Source organism: Xiphophorus couchianus, chromosome 13 (assembly GCF_001444195.1).
Source record: "Xiphophorus couchianus chromosome 13, X_couchianus-1.0, whole genome shotgun sequence".
NCBI lineage: Eukaryota > Metazoa > Chordata > Actinopteri > Cyprinodontiformes > Poeciliidae > Xiphophorus > Xiphophorus couchianus.
The window spans coordinates 27039325-27058084 of record NC_040240.1 but is presented as its reverse complement, the minus strand read 5'-3'; the positions used below and the strand labels follow the sequence as shown (position 1 = coordinate 27058084).

Sequence of the window (18760 nt, the reverse complement as noted above, 5' to 3'; positions counted from 1 at the left end):
AGCGAAATATTCCAAGTTTCAACTTACGGTGGTCTTGTGTCGCCCCTGACGAGATGTTGCCCTGGGTGTCCATATCAGAACCCTCTACTGTTTGTAGTTAAATGAAATGAGTTAAATGAATTAATAATATAAACCTTTTAAGCAGTATCTGATTTAAGCTTTAGATTTTGGGTAAAATGTAAGTCTTGTCAAGAAATCAGGTTGAAATCCAATTCAAATCCCAACTTATGACTTGGGATATGTAAATGTCAAGTCACATGTCAAGTCTAAAGTTTTGAGTCTGAGAGACTTTCTGAATGACAAACTTCCACAATTTTTTTTCTTTTGTTATTTTATAAATGTTCATAGGAACAGAGGAGGTAATTTCTTCCTTCTCATCTGTCTGTGTTATTTTCCACATAGTAAAATGCCATCTGTGCTTAGTGCTGTTGCAAACTGCAGATACCTCTGGGATGCACAAAATAACAAACAATTTTGGTTTTGTTTATGCCTTTGTCAATATCTATACAGCGAGAGTGTGAGAGAAAGGAGTGAAGGAGAGAGAGATATTAGTCACAGTGGTTGAAACCCAGCAGGGTTGTAAAATGGTGCTGTACTTCTTGATCTTAGTAATATCTTACACTATAGATATGCTGTAGCATATCTATAGTGTAAGATATTACACTATCTGTAGATTGAGCTAAAATGTATTTATTTGTTAGCATGACTCAAACGGGACCAAATTGGCAGTAAAAGGGATTTCCTGGTCAGTTTTCCAGAGTCAGATTTCTTTGAGGCTATCTGACCCCCGCCCCCATTTATTTTGGAAGGGTGGGTTTTTTCTGATTGCACAAACCCCAGAGGATCTTAGATCTTAGATGTCTGGATCCCCTAAGAACTATACGTTTAGAAGGTGTGGATTTTTATACATGATAAATGAGAGAAAGGGAGTGTGGGTGAAAGGAGACCTATAGGCCCAACTACAAGTAATCTCATTTGGTTTGATTAGCAAATAGGTTTAGTTGACCAATTCTAAGATAGCTGAACTAATGTGGACAAGCAAGTTTAAATTGGATCTTCCTTATTTATTTGAACCCAAAATGAAATATCTAATTAAAAACTGACTTTTAATTAGAATAAAATCTAACAATGAAGCTTTATTGATGCAGGAGTCTTAGACCATGGGATTCCACGACTGTGCTAAAAGTCAGAGCCACATATTGGGAAATGTTATAATAGCGACTGTATTCAAAGTTCTTTGGAGATTCTGTCTGTGTGCAACTCAGAGATCCGTGTACTGATCTGTAACTTGGATATTAATCTGGTTGAAATAAAATTTTCCTTTAATTATGTGTCAACAGTCTGGATGGATGGATGGGTGGGTGGGTGGGTGGATGGACCTTATAAAGAGATCAGATTTTTGGAGCAAATCAAGCAAAAGTGTTGAGATGACATTGTACAATTCTGGTGTTGTGGATTTAATCACCTTTAAAATGCCATTGGGGGAATACCTCATCCGTCTTTCGCTTATTCTATTCTATTCTAGTAATCATCAGGTTCTTTAGACAATTCTCAATCAATACTACTGTGACATTCCATCAACTAAAAAAAAAATCTTCTTTGTGTATTTGTGACAGAAGCAGAGAGGAATTTCATGATAATTGAAAACCAAAACAACTGTATATACCTACAAAGTTCTTTATTTTATGCATGGTGCTCTTTACAAGTCTTCATCTGGTGTTGAAGTGTGGATTCACATTAAAGAAAATATTAAAAATGCCCATAAGACAAAGAAGTGTAGTGATGAATTAGACAGCTAAGTGAAGTAACTGTAACATGCAATACTAAATGGAGTAAGGAAATAAAGCATCATGTACGAATATGGACAAAATCACAAGTCATACCGATAACAACATATGTCTAATCTGACTGGGCAGTGCAAAATTAAGAGGCTCATTCTGGTACCCCTGAATTAAACTAACAGTTTTATATGTTGCTGAACAATTAATGTAACACTGAGAAAAATGCAGTTATGCTTCTAGTCTTAGTTCCTGTAAAAATGGTTGTTCTTAAAAGGAGAACATGAGTGATAAAAACTGACCTGGATTTCAAAGTTTTGCTGGTTTGTTACTTTTCAAACTACTTGTTTGGGTTTTGTTCTAACTCATTTTACTGTAATCACCCATTTTTTTTTCTGTGGACATTATGCACTGTTGGGCAAACTGTTTTCCCCTTTCTCTTGCTTTACTTGATCTTTACACACCTCTGTCAACAAAACTCTGTGGAAACATTTGGAGAAAACTATGTGCTCATATAGAAGTGACAAAGATAGTAAACAAACTGTTGAAAAAAACTGTTGAAAAGGTCAAAGACATTGAAGGCAGGTCGATCAGCATTTCGGTTTTGAGCACTAATAATAGTTATGTGTGTCAGTTTCTGAACTTTTCACGTCTTTAATTTGATAGAGTCATTACTACAAAAGAGTATACACTGTCCATTTAGAAGAGTAAATGTGAATGAAATTCAGAAATACTGAAATTATACACTGCTCAATAAAAAGGGAAATAGGTGTATTTGACAGCTAGGAATGATCTATAGTCAAACATTGTTCTGAATCTAAATTTGAACTATAAAACACACTAAAAATACAATGATGGTATTAAATAAATGAAGGTAGTTTCAATACACTGTGATCTTAATGACCCCCACATCTTTTGTGTGACACAAGCACTACAACAACTGAAACAGTCAAAGGATGTCAAAGCCAAATTTCAAATGGGGGAAACAAGTAATTCCACCAGCAAATTCAATGCCCTGCTTTGATAAATCAATCTTTTTGTACATAAAATGAAAAATATCTTTTCACATTGAGAGGGAAAATAAAGTATTTACTGTACAGAAAGTATCAACTAATTTGAAAACTTTGAGAGGAATGATCCAGTCCCAACTTGTAGAATTTCACAATCTTTGTTCAGTGCAGTTTCAAAACTTTGTTAAAAAACTTTTAACTTTTCAGATTTTGGTAACCAATTTTGATGGTAAGAAAAGCTGTAGAAAAATAAAGTAGGATTCTCAAGATTAAAAGACCAAATGTCCTTAAATGTTTTTTTTTCTTAAAATCTCCACAAAATGGGAGAGAAACAAATTCACAAATATTATACCCCTATAACTATGAAAAAGTTTATTTTTTGAATTTCATTTTTATTCAAAACTTTAGGATATGCGCTGAAGGCAGAAAATGGAATAGAAAGGGTGTTGTTGGGAATTCTGGAAACTTGGGAACTTTTTAGTGACTGTCTCCTTCAACCAATATACAAACTTTTGGAGGAAAACATATTTTCCCGCTGAGGCCTCTTCCCTCGGACAAGGTCTGGTTTATCATGCCGAAAGCAGGGCAGCTGGATGTGATGACTGTGGTTGCTGAGGTAAAATGTTGTGATGGAGACATAAGGAAAAGAGGGAGGGCATCCGAGTCAGCCGTGGTGCAGCTAGAAGCATTGTGGGTGTGAAAAAAACAGAGATAAACATTAGTGGAGCTGAACAGATTTTACATTCAAAACTGAAGCACCAAATAAATGTAAGCTGAATTAGATAATATATTTTTGCAGAAGGATAAAACATAAATATTCCATACACATGTGGTGAAAATGTTATTTCAACACCTGTGAGCTTCCATCAGTTTGAATATTTTCCTAGCAGAAGTGCTATGTTAGTATACCAGCAGCTTAAAAACTACAATGAGCACCAAAGTACAACAAAATAACACATGAAAGCAAAAGCTCTTCATTTATCTTCATTTCCATTAAAAATATATTATTCAACTCAAAGGGAAATGAAACATTGTTGTAACGCATGTCATGTAAGATAGTTATTTAAAAAGTTGTTGTAAATGAAGGAGCTCTTGTTGTGGTCAGTATTACAGTGGTTCTGAAGAAGCCTCTAACTGAATACACTCTGATGTTGTATGATCATCTCATGAAGAGTATGCTCAGGTTTGTCTGTAATGTTCTTTATTTTATGGCATGGTCTTTCCCTTTAGATCTTTTGCTTAATAGGAAAAAGGGTTTTTCTGTTATGTTTTCCGATTTTCTCTTTAAAAAAGTCTTTATTTAAGCTTTTATTGAGCTGTAAATAGAAAGAAAGACATAAAGCAATCAGAGCCCAAGACAACTTGGGTTTATTTACATGGTTTTATTACTCCTGGTAATAAAGCTATGTCATTTTATTACATGATTTTTATAATGACAATAAAGATTCTGAATATGATTATTATTATTATTTATAACTTCGTTGAGGACTACAGCCTCTGCACATGGTGCATGTGCTCTACCAAGTCAACTAAGCAGTGGTTTTATCTGCAGTCGATGTCTTTAATACTTCAATAAGTCTACATGAGTTTCTGTTTGAAAGTTAATGTATCTACCTAAATCAAATTTCCTTTCCCAGAAGTGCATGACATGACTTCAGGGAAATGGCATGACTAAATTATCCATTAGTGAAATGCCTGAAATACCCCTTTTATTTACACCTTAGATATTTTACAGCTATAATATGCATTTCATTAGTGTTCAAGGACCTTTTAGGGAGACATTCAGGGCTTGAGGTATCTAGGACCTCTCAAATAAAGTGAATGCAAAGGTAAACACATTATGTTAACTCCAATGCAATATACACTATATTGCCAAAAGCATTTGCTCACCCATCCAAATCACCTGAATCAGATGTTCCTGACTGGAGCACCTGACTCTGATAATTTGGATGGGTGAGCAAATACTGGGTGCTTAATTTTACAGGTGTATAAAATTAAGCACAGAGGTATGCAGACAGTTTTTTACAAACATTTGTGAAAGAATGGGTCGCTCTGAGGAGCTTGGTAAATTCCAGTGTGGAAGTGTGATAGGATGCCACCTGTGCAACAAATCCACTTGTGAAATTTCCTTACTTCTAAATGTTCCACTGTCAACTGTCAGCAGTATTATAATAAAATGGAAGTGTTTGGGAAAGTCAGCAACTCAGCCATGAAGTGTTAGGCCATGTAAACAGACGGAGCGGGGTCAGTGGACGCTGAAGCGCATAGTGCAAAGAGGTCACCAACTTTCTGCAGTCAATCACTACAGACCTCCAAACTTCATGTGGCCTTCAGATTACCTCAAGAACAGTGCGTAGAGATCTTCATGGAATGGGTTTTGTATGGTGACCAGCTGCATCCTAACCCATACATCACCAAGTGCAATGCAAAGTGTCAGATGCAGTGGTGTAAAGCACACTGCCACTGGACTCTAGAGCAGTGGAAGCGCATTCAATGGAGTGACGAATCGCGCTTCTGATGGATGAGTCTGGATTTGGCGGTTGCCAGGAGAACAGTACTTGTCTGACTGCATTGTGCCAAGTGTAAAGTTTGGTGGAGGGGGGATCATGGTGTGGGGTTGTTTTTCAGGAGCTGGATTTGGCCCCTTAGTTCCAGTGAAAGGAACTCTGAATACTAAAGACATGGATGGCAGGGTCTGGTGTGGATGAACTTGACTCGGAGACTGAGAGCCAGGCCTTCTTGTCCAACATCACTATGTGACCTCACAAATCCACTTCTGGAAGAATGGTCAAAAATCCCCATAAACACTCCTAAAGCTTGTGGACAGACGTCCCTGAAGAGTTGAAGCTGTTCTAGCTGCGAAGGGTGGATCAACATGATATTGAACCCTCTGGACTAGTAATGGGATGTCAGTTAAACTCATATGTGAGGCAAGGCAGGTGAGCGAATACTTTTGGCAATATAGGGTATGTAGGCATTTGAAACACAGGGCAAAAATTGCGTGATCACAGTAAATTATATTGAGGAATTGAAGTTTTTGTCCAAGTCTTAAGTCATAAGTTAAAAATCTGGCTCTACTGTAAACGGTGCAATGGGTATGTGTCTTAAAGATGACAAAACTAAAGGACTGGACTTTAACTTGGATGCTTAAGGGCTGAGTCCACTCTGGGACTCCACTCTAACTCTTTCAGAATGTCAGTGCCCAACATTATGTATTTATACTTTACATACCTTCTTAATCTGGAGTTATCTCTGTTTCCTGGTGTACAACAACTTTGGTAACAGACATATCTGGGTGCTGCTCCTTTGCCTCTTTAATAGCCTGAGCCAAAGCCTGAAGAGTTACATGAGACAGAAAAAGCTGGATTAGTAAAACACAACATATAAAATTCATGTTAAAATTACAATTCTGGTGTCCAAGTTAAAATTAAACAGTGCTGTAAATATGATATATTTGGACTATCACATCACAACATTCATAGTTTATTTTTAAAAGACATTTTAGTTCCATTAGTCTTTTTAATTTTCAATGCCTGAAAAATTTTCAGGCACTTTTAAAAATATTTTTTATATATGCCGTTTATCCTCAACTTGACTTTGTTAGCACATTAGCTCCACTTTATACCAAACAAACTTTTAGCTGCATAAAAAAGATCGTTATATGAGTTTAAAAAAACTCATGTCTATATTTAGTCAAATTAGGCAGACTGTTAAATTGAATATTAGTACATTTTAATGTGCATTTTTTTCCATCTTGGAAATATGGCAAAGTTAATTGAGCAAGCTCTGTCGACAAAAATAGAATAAAATCAGTTTTCAAAAGTAAAGTATTGAAATAGATTTTGTTTCACTGAACATGTGTGATTACATAGAATTTTCTGTATTCAACAAGACATAACAAAACACATATCTCCAACAATGACTTAGGAAAGCAAACTGTACATTTAAAATAATCTGTTTTGTTGTAGTTGTACTTTTTAGCAGCACAAGTGCCTTAACAATGACCAGTGCCGCCATTTTGGATGTCGAAGTTATAACACAGGGTTGTACTGTCCCAATTCTCACAGTTTTACATGCTTGTAAACCTGAAAACTAGAACCCTTATGTGCACTTGACTGATTCCACACTTCACAGAGGGGAATACACACTGAGCATTGGGACCGGGCGTAACTTATTAAAATTTTCATACAGCTTCAGGACCCACACCGCTACTCAGATACACACATAGGCATAACTTTCTGAAGTGTGGACATGCCCTCACCTGTTTCGGCCTGACAGAGACAGTCCCCACCAATATTTAGTACACCTTTCTACCTTAATATGCCTGCATCTATTTGTGGACACTGTGTTCAAACATTAACAGCCAGTGAACGACCACTTTTTAAAATTCCTTTGTAAAATGTAAATGGCAAGTCCACTGAGTGATCTATATTAGTGACTTATTGTGCGCAGCAGTGCGCCACATGCACTATTGCTTTGGGAATATCGGCGACCTGGAAAACGGCACAAGCAAAAAATCTGAAAAAGGGACACAATGTTTTACTAGTAACTGTCAACGCTATGACAGCAAGGTAAGGTCCAAGAGATCCACATTTCACAGGTCAGGAAAAAGTTTTAACTTAAAAAGAATGTATAAAGAAAGTGGGGAGTAGACTAACTACTCCTCAGTGGCTTAACTACTTTGACAACCTTAATACCTGTGTCACAGTTTGGTGTGTTTCGGTTCAGTTAACACAAAAATAAGGCGACCCACACATTTACTTTCTGACATTTTATCATTAGAGCAGGTGTTTACTAGATAATCAACCACCGCTAGTGTTCAGGCTATCACTTATTAGTGATTACAAAAATAAGCATCAAGTCTGAAAATTCAAGAAACATAAAACTGTAAAGGAGTGAATATTTGTTTTTGTGTGTGTTTATGTACTTTTGGTGTGGAAAATGTTTTTGTGTTTTTTAATGTTAATTTCTGATACACTTGAACGTAATCTCTGCTCTGTGGGCACCTGGATCTGTTTTTGTCGGTTGCCATGGCAAAGGGTCTGCGTGTGACATTAAGCTGACATGCACTAAGAGAAAAAAAAGAGAAAACAACTGGTTTTAAGTTGTTTTCCATCTATTTTTCTACGGGTTTTTTCCCTGGTCAAATTGTATCATTTATTCATATTCAAAGCAATCATCAAATAGAATGAAACATTTCATGAAGCATAGGAGCCAAAGTTTGTTAAATTTTAAACCATGGCTCCTACAGCGGCAATAAAGTTAGATTAAATTATTGGCCATTATAAAAGAGAAATTTGCTTTGTTCTCCATTGCTTCTTGACAGAATTGAAACTGTTAATAGTTTTATATCTGGAGAGAATACATATTTTACATATCCAAACATCAGCACTTTTATCAGATTTAATTTAACCACATTTTATAGAAACTGGATAAGAAATATGGGGGCTACAACCATTTGACAGATTCCTGCTCATCCTGCATTAGAACAGTATGGGTTTTGTGGACATGACTCAATGCATAGCAATGGCATCTGCAGGTACACGTCACTAGCTGTAGTGGCTAATAGGTGATGTGCAATTCAGTAATAATGATGGTCACTCTACTCCCCAGCCAGCCCCAAAAAAGTCCCAGTGAAAATATAGACAAGACCAAAGACATAGTTGTGACTTGGAAAGTGGTTCCACTAGCATCACTGACATTTGTACGTTATGTGCTTTTCAGCAGCGTACAGAACCAGGGACAGCTGCAGAATCGCAGGTGAGACAGGAAAGGATATGAAAAATTAATTAAAACCTGTCTTATTGTATAATTTGACAGTAAATAAATATGTTTGCTATATTAAAGACACTTCAAATCTCATCTGCTATGTGTAATTCAGCAGGGCACAGCTTCATGCCAGCCAATTCAGGGTCAGCTGTGGAATCAGAATCACGTGATTGAAAACAACGAAGTTTGTACTGACAAGGATTCATTTAGCTTACACAGAAGTTATTTATTCCGTTTTTTGAATTCTTTAGTAACATTTTGACTGTTACGGACAATTGCTGATGTTGTTGAGCACGTCATAAAATCAGGCAATAAATGGCAGCTATATTATTGTGATAATTTTTCACAGAAATTTCTGAATTTTGTAACTGTTTTCAACTGTAAGAAAGCATTGAGCAAATATACAGACCCATTCCATAAAATAGAATTTGATTGAAAAGTTCAATATTTAGTAATTCCATCATCAAGTGAAACACCTTATATAGATTATAATGACTATAGATGACTGATGTTTTAACTTTTTTTTATTTTTTATTATCAGTAATGTTTTTTTTAAGGTTTTGTTGGCTCTAGTGGCCTTTATTTGAAAGTAGTTTGACAGGAAACATGGTAATGAGAGAGGGGGAAGACAGGCAGCAAATGTCACCAGGCCGGGAATCGAACCTGTGACCGCCGTCACGAGGACTAAGGCCTCAATACGTGGGTCATGCTTTGCCCCTGCGCCACCCCAGCTCCCCCTATGTTTTAGCATCTTTATAACTGTTAGTATGTTTAACACCTTCTAAAAGGTTATTATCAAAAAGTACCATTAATAAGACAAGCTTATTGAATAAGGCTGCATGGCATTCACATTTAAGTTTTGACCTTTCTTAGCACTAAAAAAGGCTTTCCAGTCGCATAAACTGTGGCCAATAAAGAATGTGAAAATTTGTTCAGCCTATCACCTCCCACCCCCACAGTCCTCTTCTTCACAATGCATCCCCACCAACTTTAAACACAAAGCTACATCCTTGGATACACATATTCAGGCATGCGCATCTGTAGGTGGTGCTACGGTAGGAAAAAAAATGTGTTTCACCTTATAACTCCAAAACTGCAAGAACCGTTGTTAAAATTTATGTGGGCAATGTTTCCTAGAAAGATTCTCCAACAGATGAGCCACTGTGCAAAAGTTTTTGTTCTGGACTATTTCTCAACAGAGAGCCATGAACATTGCATTATCCAAAACCAATCTCACCCTCAAGGATTAACTCTGAGCCAAATAAAACCTATTACAATATATGTGAAAGAAGAAACAAAAAAGTTATCACAGCAAATGTTTAATTTTTTTGCCCAATTAGAACTAATTAATTAAATATCGCTATGAACATCACTGTGAAATTCAATTGTCCATAATTTTGAAACCGTAAATTATTCTGCAATTTCCTTTGCACCGACAACTACAAACATGCCAACACGTTACGTCTAAGGAGACATGAGTATTGTTTATGTAGCTGTTAATTTTCCACGTTACCTAAGCTACTAAGTTGTCTATTATTTAGTTTGCAACTTATTATTTGATTGAGCTGATCATAAGTTGATGAAAGAAGATTAATGAGTATGTGGTACTCTCTGCTCTCGGTGAAGGCGGACACTTTTTTCTCTGTTCCCTTCTCCCTTCCTTTCTTCCCCAACTTCTCTTGCTCTGTTTTCATGCTGCTTTTTTGGGGCTTTTCTTTGCACATCCTCCGAATCTACAAATTAAGGATCTGATTAACTGCAATTAATCAAACTTTCAGGAACAGGAAGACTGGGCACAGGAGAGCCCACTTGTCCTGCTGGGACATACCCAGCGGGATTCATCCTGGATTTATTTGGAGTTATGATAACTGGATTTCTGCTGTGTGGAGCTTGTGGATACCTGGCAATATGCACAAATTTGTGATGGACTGAGCCAAACTAGCGAACACTCAGACTGACGTGCAGTGAGACAAAGGTGCAAGTTGGATGCAATTCTTTCGTAGGCAAACTTTGGACGCTAAAACTCACTCGCTAAAAATTGATAGAATCGATTTTGGAGAAGTTGCTAGTTTTCGGGCCGATGGGAACGACCAAACTAATTTGGATGATTGGAAATAAAAGATGTACCGGTCGAGACCTTGGGGTGGACAGAAATGTTAAGTTTGCCCATTCTACAGATAATTTGTTTATTCTGAATCTGGCTCCCTGTGTCTGCCACCCTTGGCTCGCTGACTACCTTAAATCTCCTGGAGTTTATCTTCCCACCATAACTTAGTTATGCTATCTGGCCACAGATAGCATAACTAAAGTGGAACCAAATCCACACTTATTTTGGCTAGTAACATGTCTGAACTTTATCTACAGGGAAATCCAAGTTTAAATGAACTATATAAACCGTTGTATCCAGTAATGTTTTTTCCACCACAGTAAGTTTTGTGTACTAAGTATTTTTCTGTGTTTTGTCTTGTTTCAGTTTCACACTTTGTTGCACTAAATCCTCTTTAAATAAAACACCAGCCTATTCCTTGAAGGAAGGGATGCAACACACAGTTTAGCTGACACTGAACATCAATAAAGGACACTGGCTCACATTGGGTGGAACACTACATTTATTTTCAGGACTCATGCATTTGAAACCTTTCGGGACAAAAAAAACCCTCCTGAAAAATTGCCAATTCAGTAGACGCGCACAGAGAACCAAGGTTGGCGAGGGAAGTTCATTGGGAGATGTGTGCAGAGTTGTTCGTGCGGAAGGGCGATGTAAAGGGAATGGACCTGTTGGGTTGGGTGAGGAACCCATTGTAACGGTTTGCAATTCTAGTTGAATTTATTTTCTCTAGGATTATTGTCAGGTCTTTGTTGTTTTCTAGAGTCTGAGTGGCTTTTGTGTTAATTAGTCTCCCATCTTTGGTTTTTCCTGCTTTCTCCCTGTCACAGCTTTTTGTTTTTCTTGTTCTGTTTTAAGGCATTTAGCAGACCAACTGTGATGGTGTATTATCGCCACCATCAATGAGCTGGAGTGTGGACAAGACACACAGCTGTAACAAATTTCTTCTTATTAGTTCATTTGGTTCTTTGACATTTTTTACCCCTGCCTCTGTATTTAAGCTCCTGATTTCCACTCAATTACTGGTCTTACTGATCTTACTCCATATCCTGTTTTACATATATCAAGACCTGTAGATTTCACTTATTTAAAATTCAGTCTTTGAAATATGTATTTTAGTGGGCTTTCTGTATCTTGGCTTTGCCAAACAAAACAAACATTCCTCTTTAAGGATGAGCATAATTAGCTTAGATTGCATATTAGAACCTAAAGCAGAAATCTGTTGTGATTTGTGAGCTAATAAATATTCTTTGCACTTTCTGAAAATATCAAGTCAACTCTGTTCTACATTTTCAAACTACAATCTGTTCTTTCATGATTTTTACCTTGTCATGATCAATTGCTGTGTCTCCAGTGATGACAATTCTCTTCTCAATTCGAGTCTCAGAAATTCCTCCTTTCACCGTCTACAACAACAGATAATTTACACAGACTGAAACACATATACTTTTACAGACATTCATCTTTATTGTGTCTCTAAATTGTCTCTTTGAAGATATAAAAATTCAGTCGCTGGTCATAATGTAGATATGTAATTTTTCCAGCAGGAGCATAATACTTTTATGAGGTATTTTAAAGAATTTGTAGATTTGCATGAAAACAGCTAACAGTAAAAAATGCTTACTCACGCTTTGTGTACCTATTACTGATGTAAATTTAAGAAAAGGTTGGTAATAGAGTTATGCCGACTAAGATTTAAAAATTAACAGACTTGTATCAGTCTATTGCATCAGACTGAAACCTGTGTATATGTGTTCAATAATGCCTTTTTTATGTTTAATAAAACCATTTTACCCACTTTTAAATGTTATGAAAAATTATGGTTTTGCTTTTCCATTTTTTGACTAAAACAAATCTGATCACTCATGAAGAAAGTCAGATTTATAAAGTTTCTGTTGATGTGTATTATCCATTTATATTTACATAATAAAAATGGGTATAAAGATATTGGTATATAAGAAAACCCATACTTTATTTGGAAATAAAAGACACTTCATCTCAAAGTCAGGCAGACATGTGGAGGAAATGTAAATGTTTTAATTGTGCTTATAAATAGAATAAATCATACAGTATATGTGCTTTTCCCACAGATTCTTTATGCACTGGTGAATTTAAATTAAGTCCAATGTGCAACCCATAATAAAGAGTAAGATTTTTTAGATATACTGTATATTTTAAAGCAAGTTTGTGTAAAGATTTCATTTGCAGAATAAACTAAATGTGTTAATGCTCTGAATTTTTGAGTGCAACAAGGTAACATCTTTCTTTGCAAGAACAGCACAGATACAACCACTAAATGAATTGTCTGTAGAAACACTGCAGCTGATTATTTTTCTCATCTTATATACAGTATATGTGTCAGAATTCAACATTTGTTGTGTCCCATAAAGGGCTATGTTTGGTTGTCTTCCAGTACAAGCAGAATATTTGCACTGCAAAAGGAATGGAGATGGAATATTCTCCCAAAGCAAAGTGGACTTTTTCCAGATTAATGGTATGACAAACCTTATTTGGTTCATCCTCATCTTGGTGCCAAATAAGCTTGGAGGGTGATGTAGGGCTATCAAAACACCTGTGGTTATTATATTGTTTTTATTGTTCAAATGAAAACAAACTCAGAGTTGTGTAATTATAAATTTGGTTAAATTACTTTAGGAGATCATACAGTGGGCTCAAAAAGTAAAGTCGGTTTGGTGAGCTTAATGATTTTAAACATTAAATGTGACTAAGGCAAAAAGCTGAAGAAATATGTAACTGTATTTTAGAATTTCCCATCAGATCTTTCAAATAAACAACCACAATCAAATGTAAGTTTGACACAGCAGATAAATACTTTCAGGGTCTAAGTTGTAATAGAAATCCAATTTTATAACTGCTCTCAATTCGATTTTTTGTGTTGTATGTAAGAAACATTTTCTAGTCAAGAATGCAGGCTGCATTGTTATTTATGAACCTAATTTTTTTATGAATGACTTATTTGAATCTCTAAAGCAATTTTTTTTGTGAAATCTATTTATACTTTGAGCTAAACTAGAAAAATAAATAAATAAATAAATAAAAGTTGTCATTGAGTCACCCAGAACATGTTTTAGTGAATTCTGTTGATGTTATTGCCTGTTTGCCTGTTAGTGACATGCACAGACCTTAGTGATCTGGGTTGTGGTGGTGGTGCTGATAGTCTCAGAGGTGATAGTCTGGGCACTCAGCAGCACTCCTGAATCCTTCTCTGCTAGGGTTTCCACAGGCTGTCGGAGAAATGCATTGATTATTAACTGTTCAAGACCATCATACTGATCTCATTTGTGTCTACAATTTGACTGCTGGTCTCAGACAGTACTTCTTATTCTTACACTGTATTCTTGTGTTGTTTTGAAAAGTTAGTTTTGTTTAAAGGCATCACTTACTGTGTATTAACTAAGATTTCAATGAAAACAGTATTTTATTAGTAACAATAATATGTTAGTTTGCCCTGCGACAGACTGGCAACCTGTCCAGGGTGACCCCGTCTCTCGCCCGGAATGTTAGCTGGAGATAGACACCAGCACCTCCTTACCCCACTAGGGACAAGGGTGTTAGAAAATGGATGGATGGATGGAATATGTTAGTTTAATTTAGTTTAGTGATTTTCTTTGGACTGTAGCTCAACTGATTTATTAATGAAACTTGTGTCTACTGTTAACATGCAGCTATTTATACAAAATTTTCAAGAATCATCCTGTGCAAAACAAGTAAAATAAATTTCATCAGCTAACTTAAGACAAATTGTGACCATTTCTGCAGAGAAGCTTTGCACACAAAATATAACTATTTGTTTTTACACACCTATGGTTTATTTAGGACAGTGTTTCCTAACCCTGGCCCTGAAGCCAAACTGCCCTGCATGTTTAATATTTTTCCCTGCTTTAATGCACTTGTTTCAGCTGATTGCAGTTCAGCAAACACCCATTAATCTACCACCAGATTAACGGGTGTTAATCTAGTGGTTAATCAGACAAACTAATTTCACTAATGAAATTAGTTTGGCTGACGAAAGGACACACCTGAAACATCAAGGACCATTGTTGGGGGAAACAGAGAAAGGAACAACTTTTAATTCATTTTCAGTGTAGTCCTTTCTCCAACTTGTTGACGTGACCTTTGATTATGCAGAGTTAAGAATCAGGGGACGTAGGGATAAGTCAGGGTCCTTCTAAAGATTCTGCTTGAGGCCTTTGCTCCCTTAAGCAAGTTGCTTTTTACTTAGTATCAACCAGATCCTTCTATTTCACCTTAATTTGGCAATATTTTTTATTCACACTTTTCAAAGTCTTATTTTTATACATTTTTTTAAAAAAAAAAAAGAGTACACAATGCATTTCCATATTTTAATAAAACCTTCAATCATTTTTTCAGTTTTTCTTAATGAGCCTGGTTGAATGTCTCTTCCTTGCTCCAAATTCCTGTTAGGAGGCTGGGGTCTGTTTCCACCAGAGGGAGCCAGGAAGCTGCTGTGGAGGTTGGACCTGCTGAGTAAACTCACACGCCTGCTAATCAACTAGGCTCATCAGGCCAAGGACAATAGGAGCTAGTTGCCAGTGCTTCAGAACTTGAGTGGTTAACCTACATGATACTCTGAGCCCTCTGATGTCCCAACGATACTGTGTTCCATGTGCTACTTTTGATATCTCCTCGACTTACCTATTTGTGTTCTTCTGTAAAAATTCCACTGGTGATTTCTTGGATTCTGGTCTTTCTGGTTGCTCCTCGTGATCTCAAGACTCCAGAGAAAAACGTGTGGTTCATGTGCCACGACTGGCAATGTTCCACTCCTCTTCCTTGATTCAAGCACTGCATAACCTGTCCATACTCCAAGGTCTCCACCATTCTGCATCTGCCCTCTGGTCCTACACAAGATCTCCCTAAGATCCCCTAAGATCCCCCACATAGGTTCAATTCAAGTCTCTTTCTGTCTCCCCCTCATGGACTTATCATTATGAGTAAGATATTCATTTCTCATCTACATTCTACCCCGTTGTTCGAAGTACTCACTGCTTTCCCACTCTGTTCCAGTGTTCCCATTCCTGTTTACTGTTAATTTATAAGTTTATTGTTATTCAATAAACTTTATTAATCTTTTTATCTGCCTCCTGAGAGTGTTATGCATATGGGCCAAAGGTTTGCCTAAAACCATGAGATAACAATGGGGCCAGATTGACCCAGCAGACCCTCAGGATTGTGCTTGCAGAACAGAATTCTCTCATTCAATCCCACGATGCCATCCTAAGATCCCTTTGCTAACAATAAGATACCCCTAATCAACATCAGTTCAACTCTAACAGAATCTCCAACCACTGCAACCTTCTCCACAGCCAGCAGAAACCTCCAACTTTGTGCCAGTTTCTCAGATGGTTCTGGTTCTCCAGCTGTCCCCCTTGTCCTTCCGTGACATCAGTTAACCCTAGCCCTACACCAGACAAATATGAAGGTGATATAGATTGTTTCGGTGGGTTTCCATTACAATGCTCACTAGTTTTCAATTGATCACCTTAAAGTTTCCCTCATGATGATGCCAATATTTCATAAAAATGATCACTTCTCACCATTCAAAGCTCTAGAATGGTCAGAGCCCCGTTTTCAGGACCAGAAGAAATTTTGGCTGTTCATTTAAGGATTTTTTGCTGGAATTCAAACAACTATTTAGTTAAGAGTCTGACCACACAACCCTATCTAGAAAATTGTGGACAGTAAGACAAAAACAACAAACCGTAACTGACTTTGCTATCGAGTTGAGAATTAAAGCTTCAGCCTCAGGTTGGGATTTGGCTGCATTGAAGAGTGGATTTTTCACGCTCTTCTCAATGACTCCCTAAAAGACGATTGAGCTCGCTTGGATGAACCCAGCACCTTGGATTGAGCTCACTGCCAATCCATTTAGATAATTGGATATGTGACCAAAACTGAGAGAAATCCAAACGACATGTCTCCAGATTTGTTTCCTTACCTGTTACATCTAGTCATTCCAAGATTTCTCCCCACATTTCTCAGAACAATCCAGAAACTTTGCAGATAGACAGAACCAGATTATCCCCATAAGGATAGATATGAGCTGGTTTTTTCTTTGTGGGTAAAAAGAATGGTTCTCTTTGTCCTTTCCTACATTACAGTGGTTTAAATCAGATAACTATAAAAAAATATATCCATTAGTCTCTGGTCTCTGATTTTCTCTCGCTTTAATCTCTCCATTTCCTATTGCCCAGGTTGTAAGAACACCAAAGCGGATGCCCTGTCTCTTCTGATAATTACAAGACTCAGGTTCCATCCTTCTGCCCGATTGCACCATTGGTGCAGTTTCATGGGACATTGAAGATGCCATTAAACAAGCCCACCTCACTGAAACTGATCCTGGAGCCAGAAATCAGAAATCCTAACTAGAAATCCCAACAGAACATTCATCCCCACTTCAGTCTGAGCTCGCCTCATTCATTGGATTCACTCAGCCAAGTTCTCTGCACACCCTGGAATAAGCTCTGATTTACCATTGCTTCTGGTGGCTGTCTAGAGTATGTTCTAGCCTCTCCTGTCTGTGCACGTAAAAAGCCCTCCCATACACGTCCAGCCGGACTCCTCTAGCCACTAACCAGACCAAAATGCCCCTGTCTTGGTCGATTTCATCACTGTACCTCCACATTCTAAAGGTATGACTACCATCTTTACAATTATCGACTGTTTTCCTAAATATTGTCATCGTATTCCCTACAGAAAATTACCCACTGCCTTTCAGACTACTCAGCTAATAGTCAAGCATGTTTTCTGACTCCACGGCATTCACCAAGAAATACTATAATATTGTCCACAGTTCATTTCTCAGGTCTGGAAACATTTTTTCTCTGTTCTGGATACCAAAGTCACACTCACATCTGGTTACCAACCTCAGTCCAATGAGGATGGTCCAATTCTTTCAAACAGAAAGAATGAGCCAAAAATTAAAATCTACACTCAGATGTCTCACCTCTACCAATCCTATTGACTGGATCCAGTACCTTCCATGGGTTGAGTGTGCACATAACTCACATTTTTGCCTCCACTGATCTGTCTTCATTTGAAGTTTATTATCTAGGTAATCTACCTCCACTTTTTCCTGCAGATGAAAAAGAAATTTCGGTTAGCTCAGTCCACCATCACATCCGCTGCTGCAAACTCATCTGGTGCAGAACCCTTGGTGCACCTCATAACAGAACCGCTGTTTTGCCGACCACAAAACAATCCCCGATCACAATACTCACATGGTCAGAAGGTTTGGCTTGCATCATGTGAAATTTGCCCCCATTGGTACCATTTCATATGGACCATTGGTCCATATGAAATCGACACGAATCCCAAAGCTGTCCGTCTTCGCCTCCCCTTCAGTCTTCACCCCATGTTCCATGTATCCCAGATCAAACCCATCCAGACAAGCATGTTATGACCTCCTTCCGAACTCCCTCCACCCGCCCTGGTCAATAATTGCTACCCTGCCTATGATGTCCGCCCAATCGTAGACTATAGTCGACCCGGTCAAGGTTGACAGTACCTCGTTGATTGGAAGGGTTACAGTGTGAGAGCGCTCATGGGTGCCCTTTTCTTTTATTTTGAATGACACTCATTTCTGATTACCAAGTTGCTGTGGAAGTTGGATCTGTTGAGTAAACTCACACACCTGCTAATCAACTAGGCTCATCAGCCCATAATAAGAGGAGCTAGTTGCCAGTCCTTCAGAACTTGAGTGGTTAACCTACATGATACTCTGAACCCTCTGATGTCCCAGTGATACTGTGTATTTTGTGCTACTTTTGATATCTCCTCGACATACAGTACCTCTTTGTGTTCTCCTTAAAAAATTCCACTGGTGATTTCTTGGATTCTGCTCCTCAAGTCTTTCTGGTTGCTCCTCATGATCTCACGACTCTAGGAAAAAACCTGTGGTTCATGTGCCACAACTGGCAATGTTCCACTCCTCTTCCTTGATTCAAGCTCTGCATAACCTGCCATACTCCAAGGTCTCCACCATTCTGCATCTTCCCTCTGGTCCTACACAAGATTTCCCTTGCTCCGGCAGTTCTAAGATCCCCCACACAGGC

The 18760-nt window shown here is 37.6% G+C and overlaps 1 protein-coding gene across 9 annotated transcripts in view; it reads right to left on the bottom strand.

Moving 5' to 3' along the window:
• Positions 1-1661: 1661 nt before the first annotated feature.
• epb41a (erythrocyte membrane protein band 4.1a) overlaps positions 1662-18760 on the bottom strand; it is a 64933-nt gene continuing 47834 nt past the window's right edge. For 7 of the 9 annotated variants that reach the window (XM_028036121.1, XM_028036120.1, XM_028036118.1 and 4 more), the window contains 4 exons: positions 13808-13909; positions 11990-12070; positions 6020-6122; positions 1662-3467 (listed from right to left, as the gene is read on the bottom strand). In XM_028036121.1, coding sequence (XP_027891922.1) covers positions 6024-6122; positions 11990-12070; positions 13808-13909 — 282 coding nt within the window. In that variant the 3' untranslated portion in view covers positions 1662-3467; positions 6020-6023. Of the gene's footprint in view, positions 3468-6019; positions 6123-11988; positions 12071-13807; positions 17782-18760 lie in introns of those variants that run through there. The other 2 variants (XM_028036125.1, XR_003597876.1) reach the window with 2 other exon arrangements.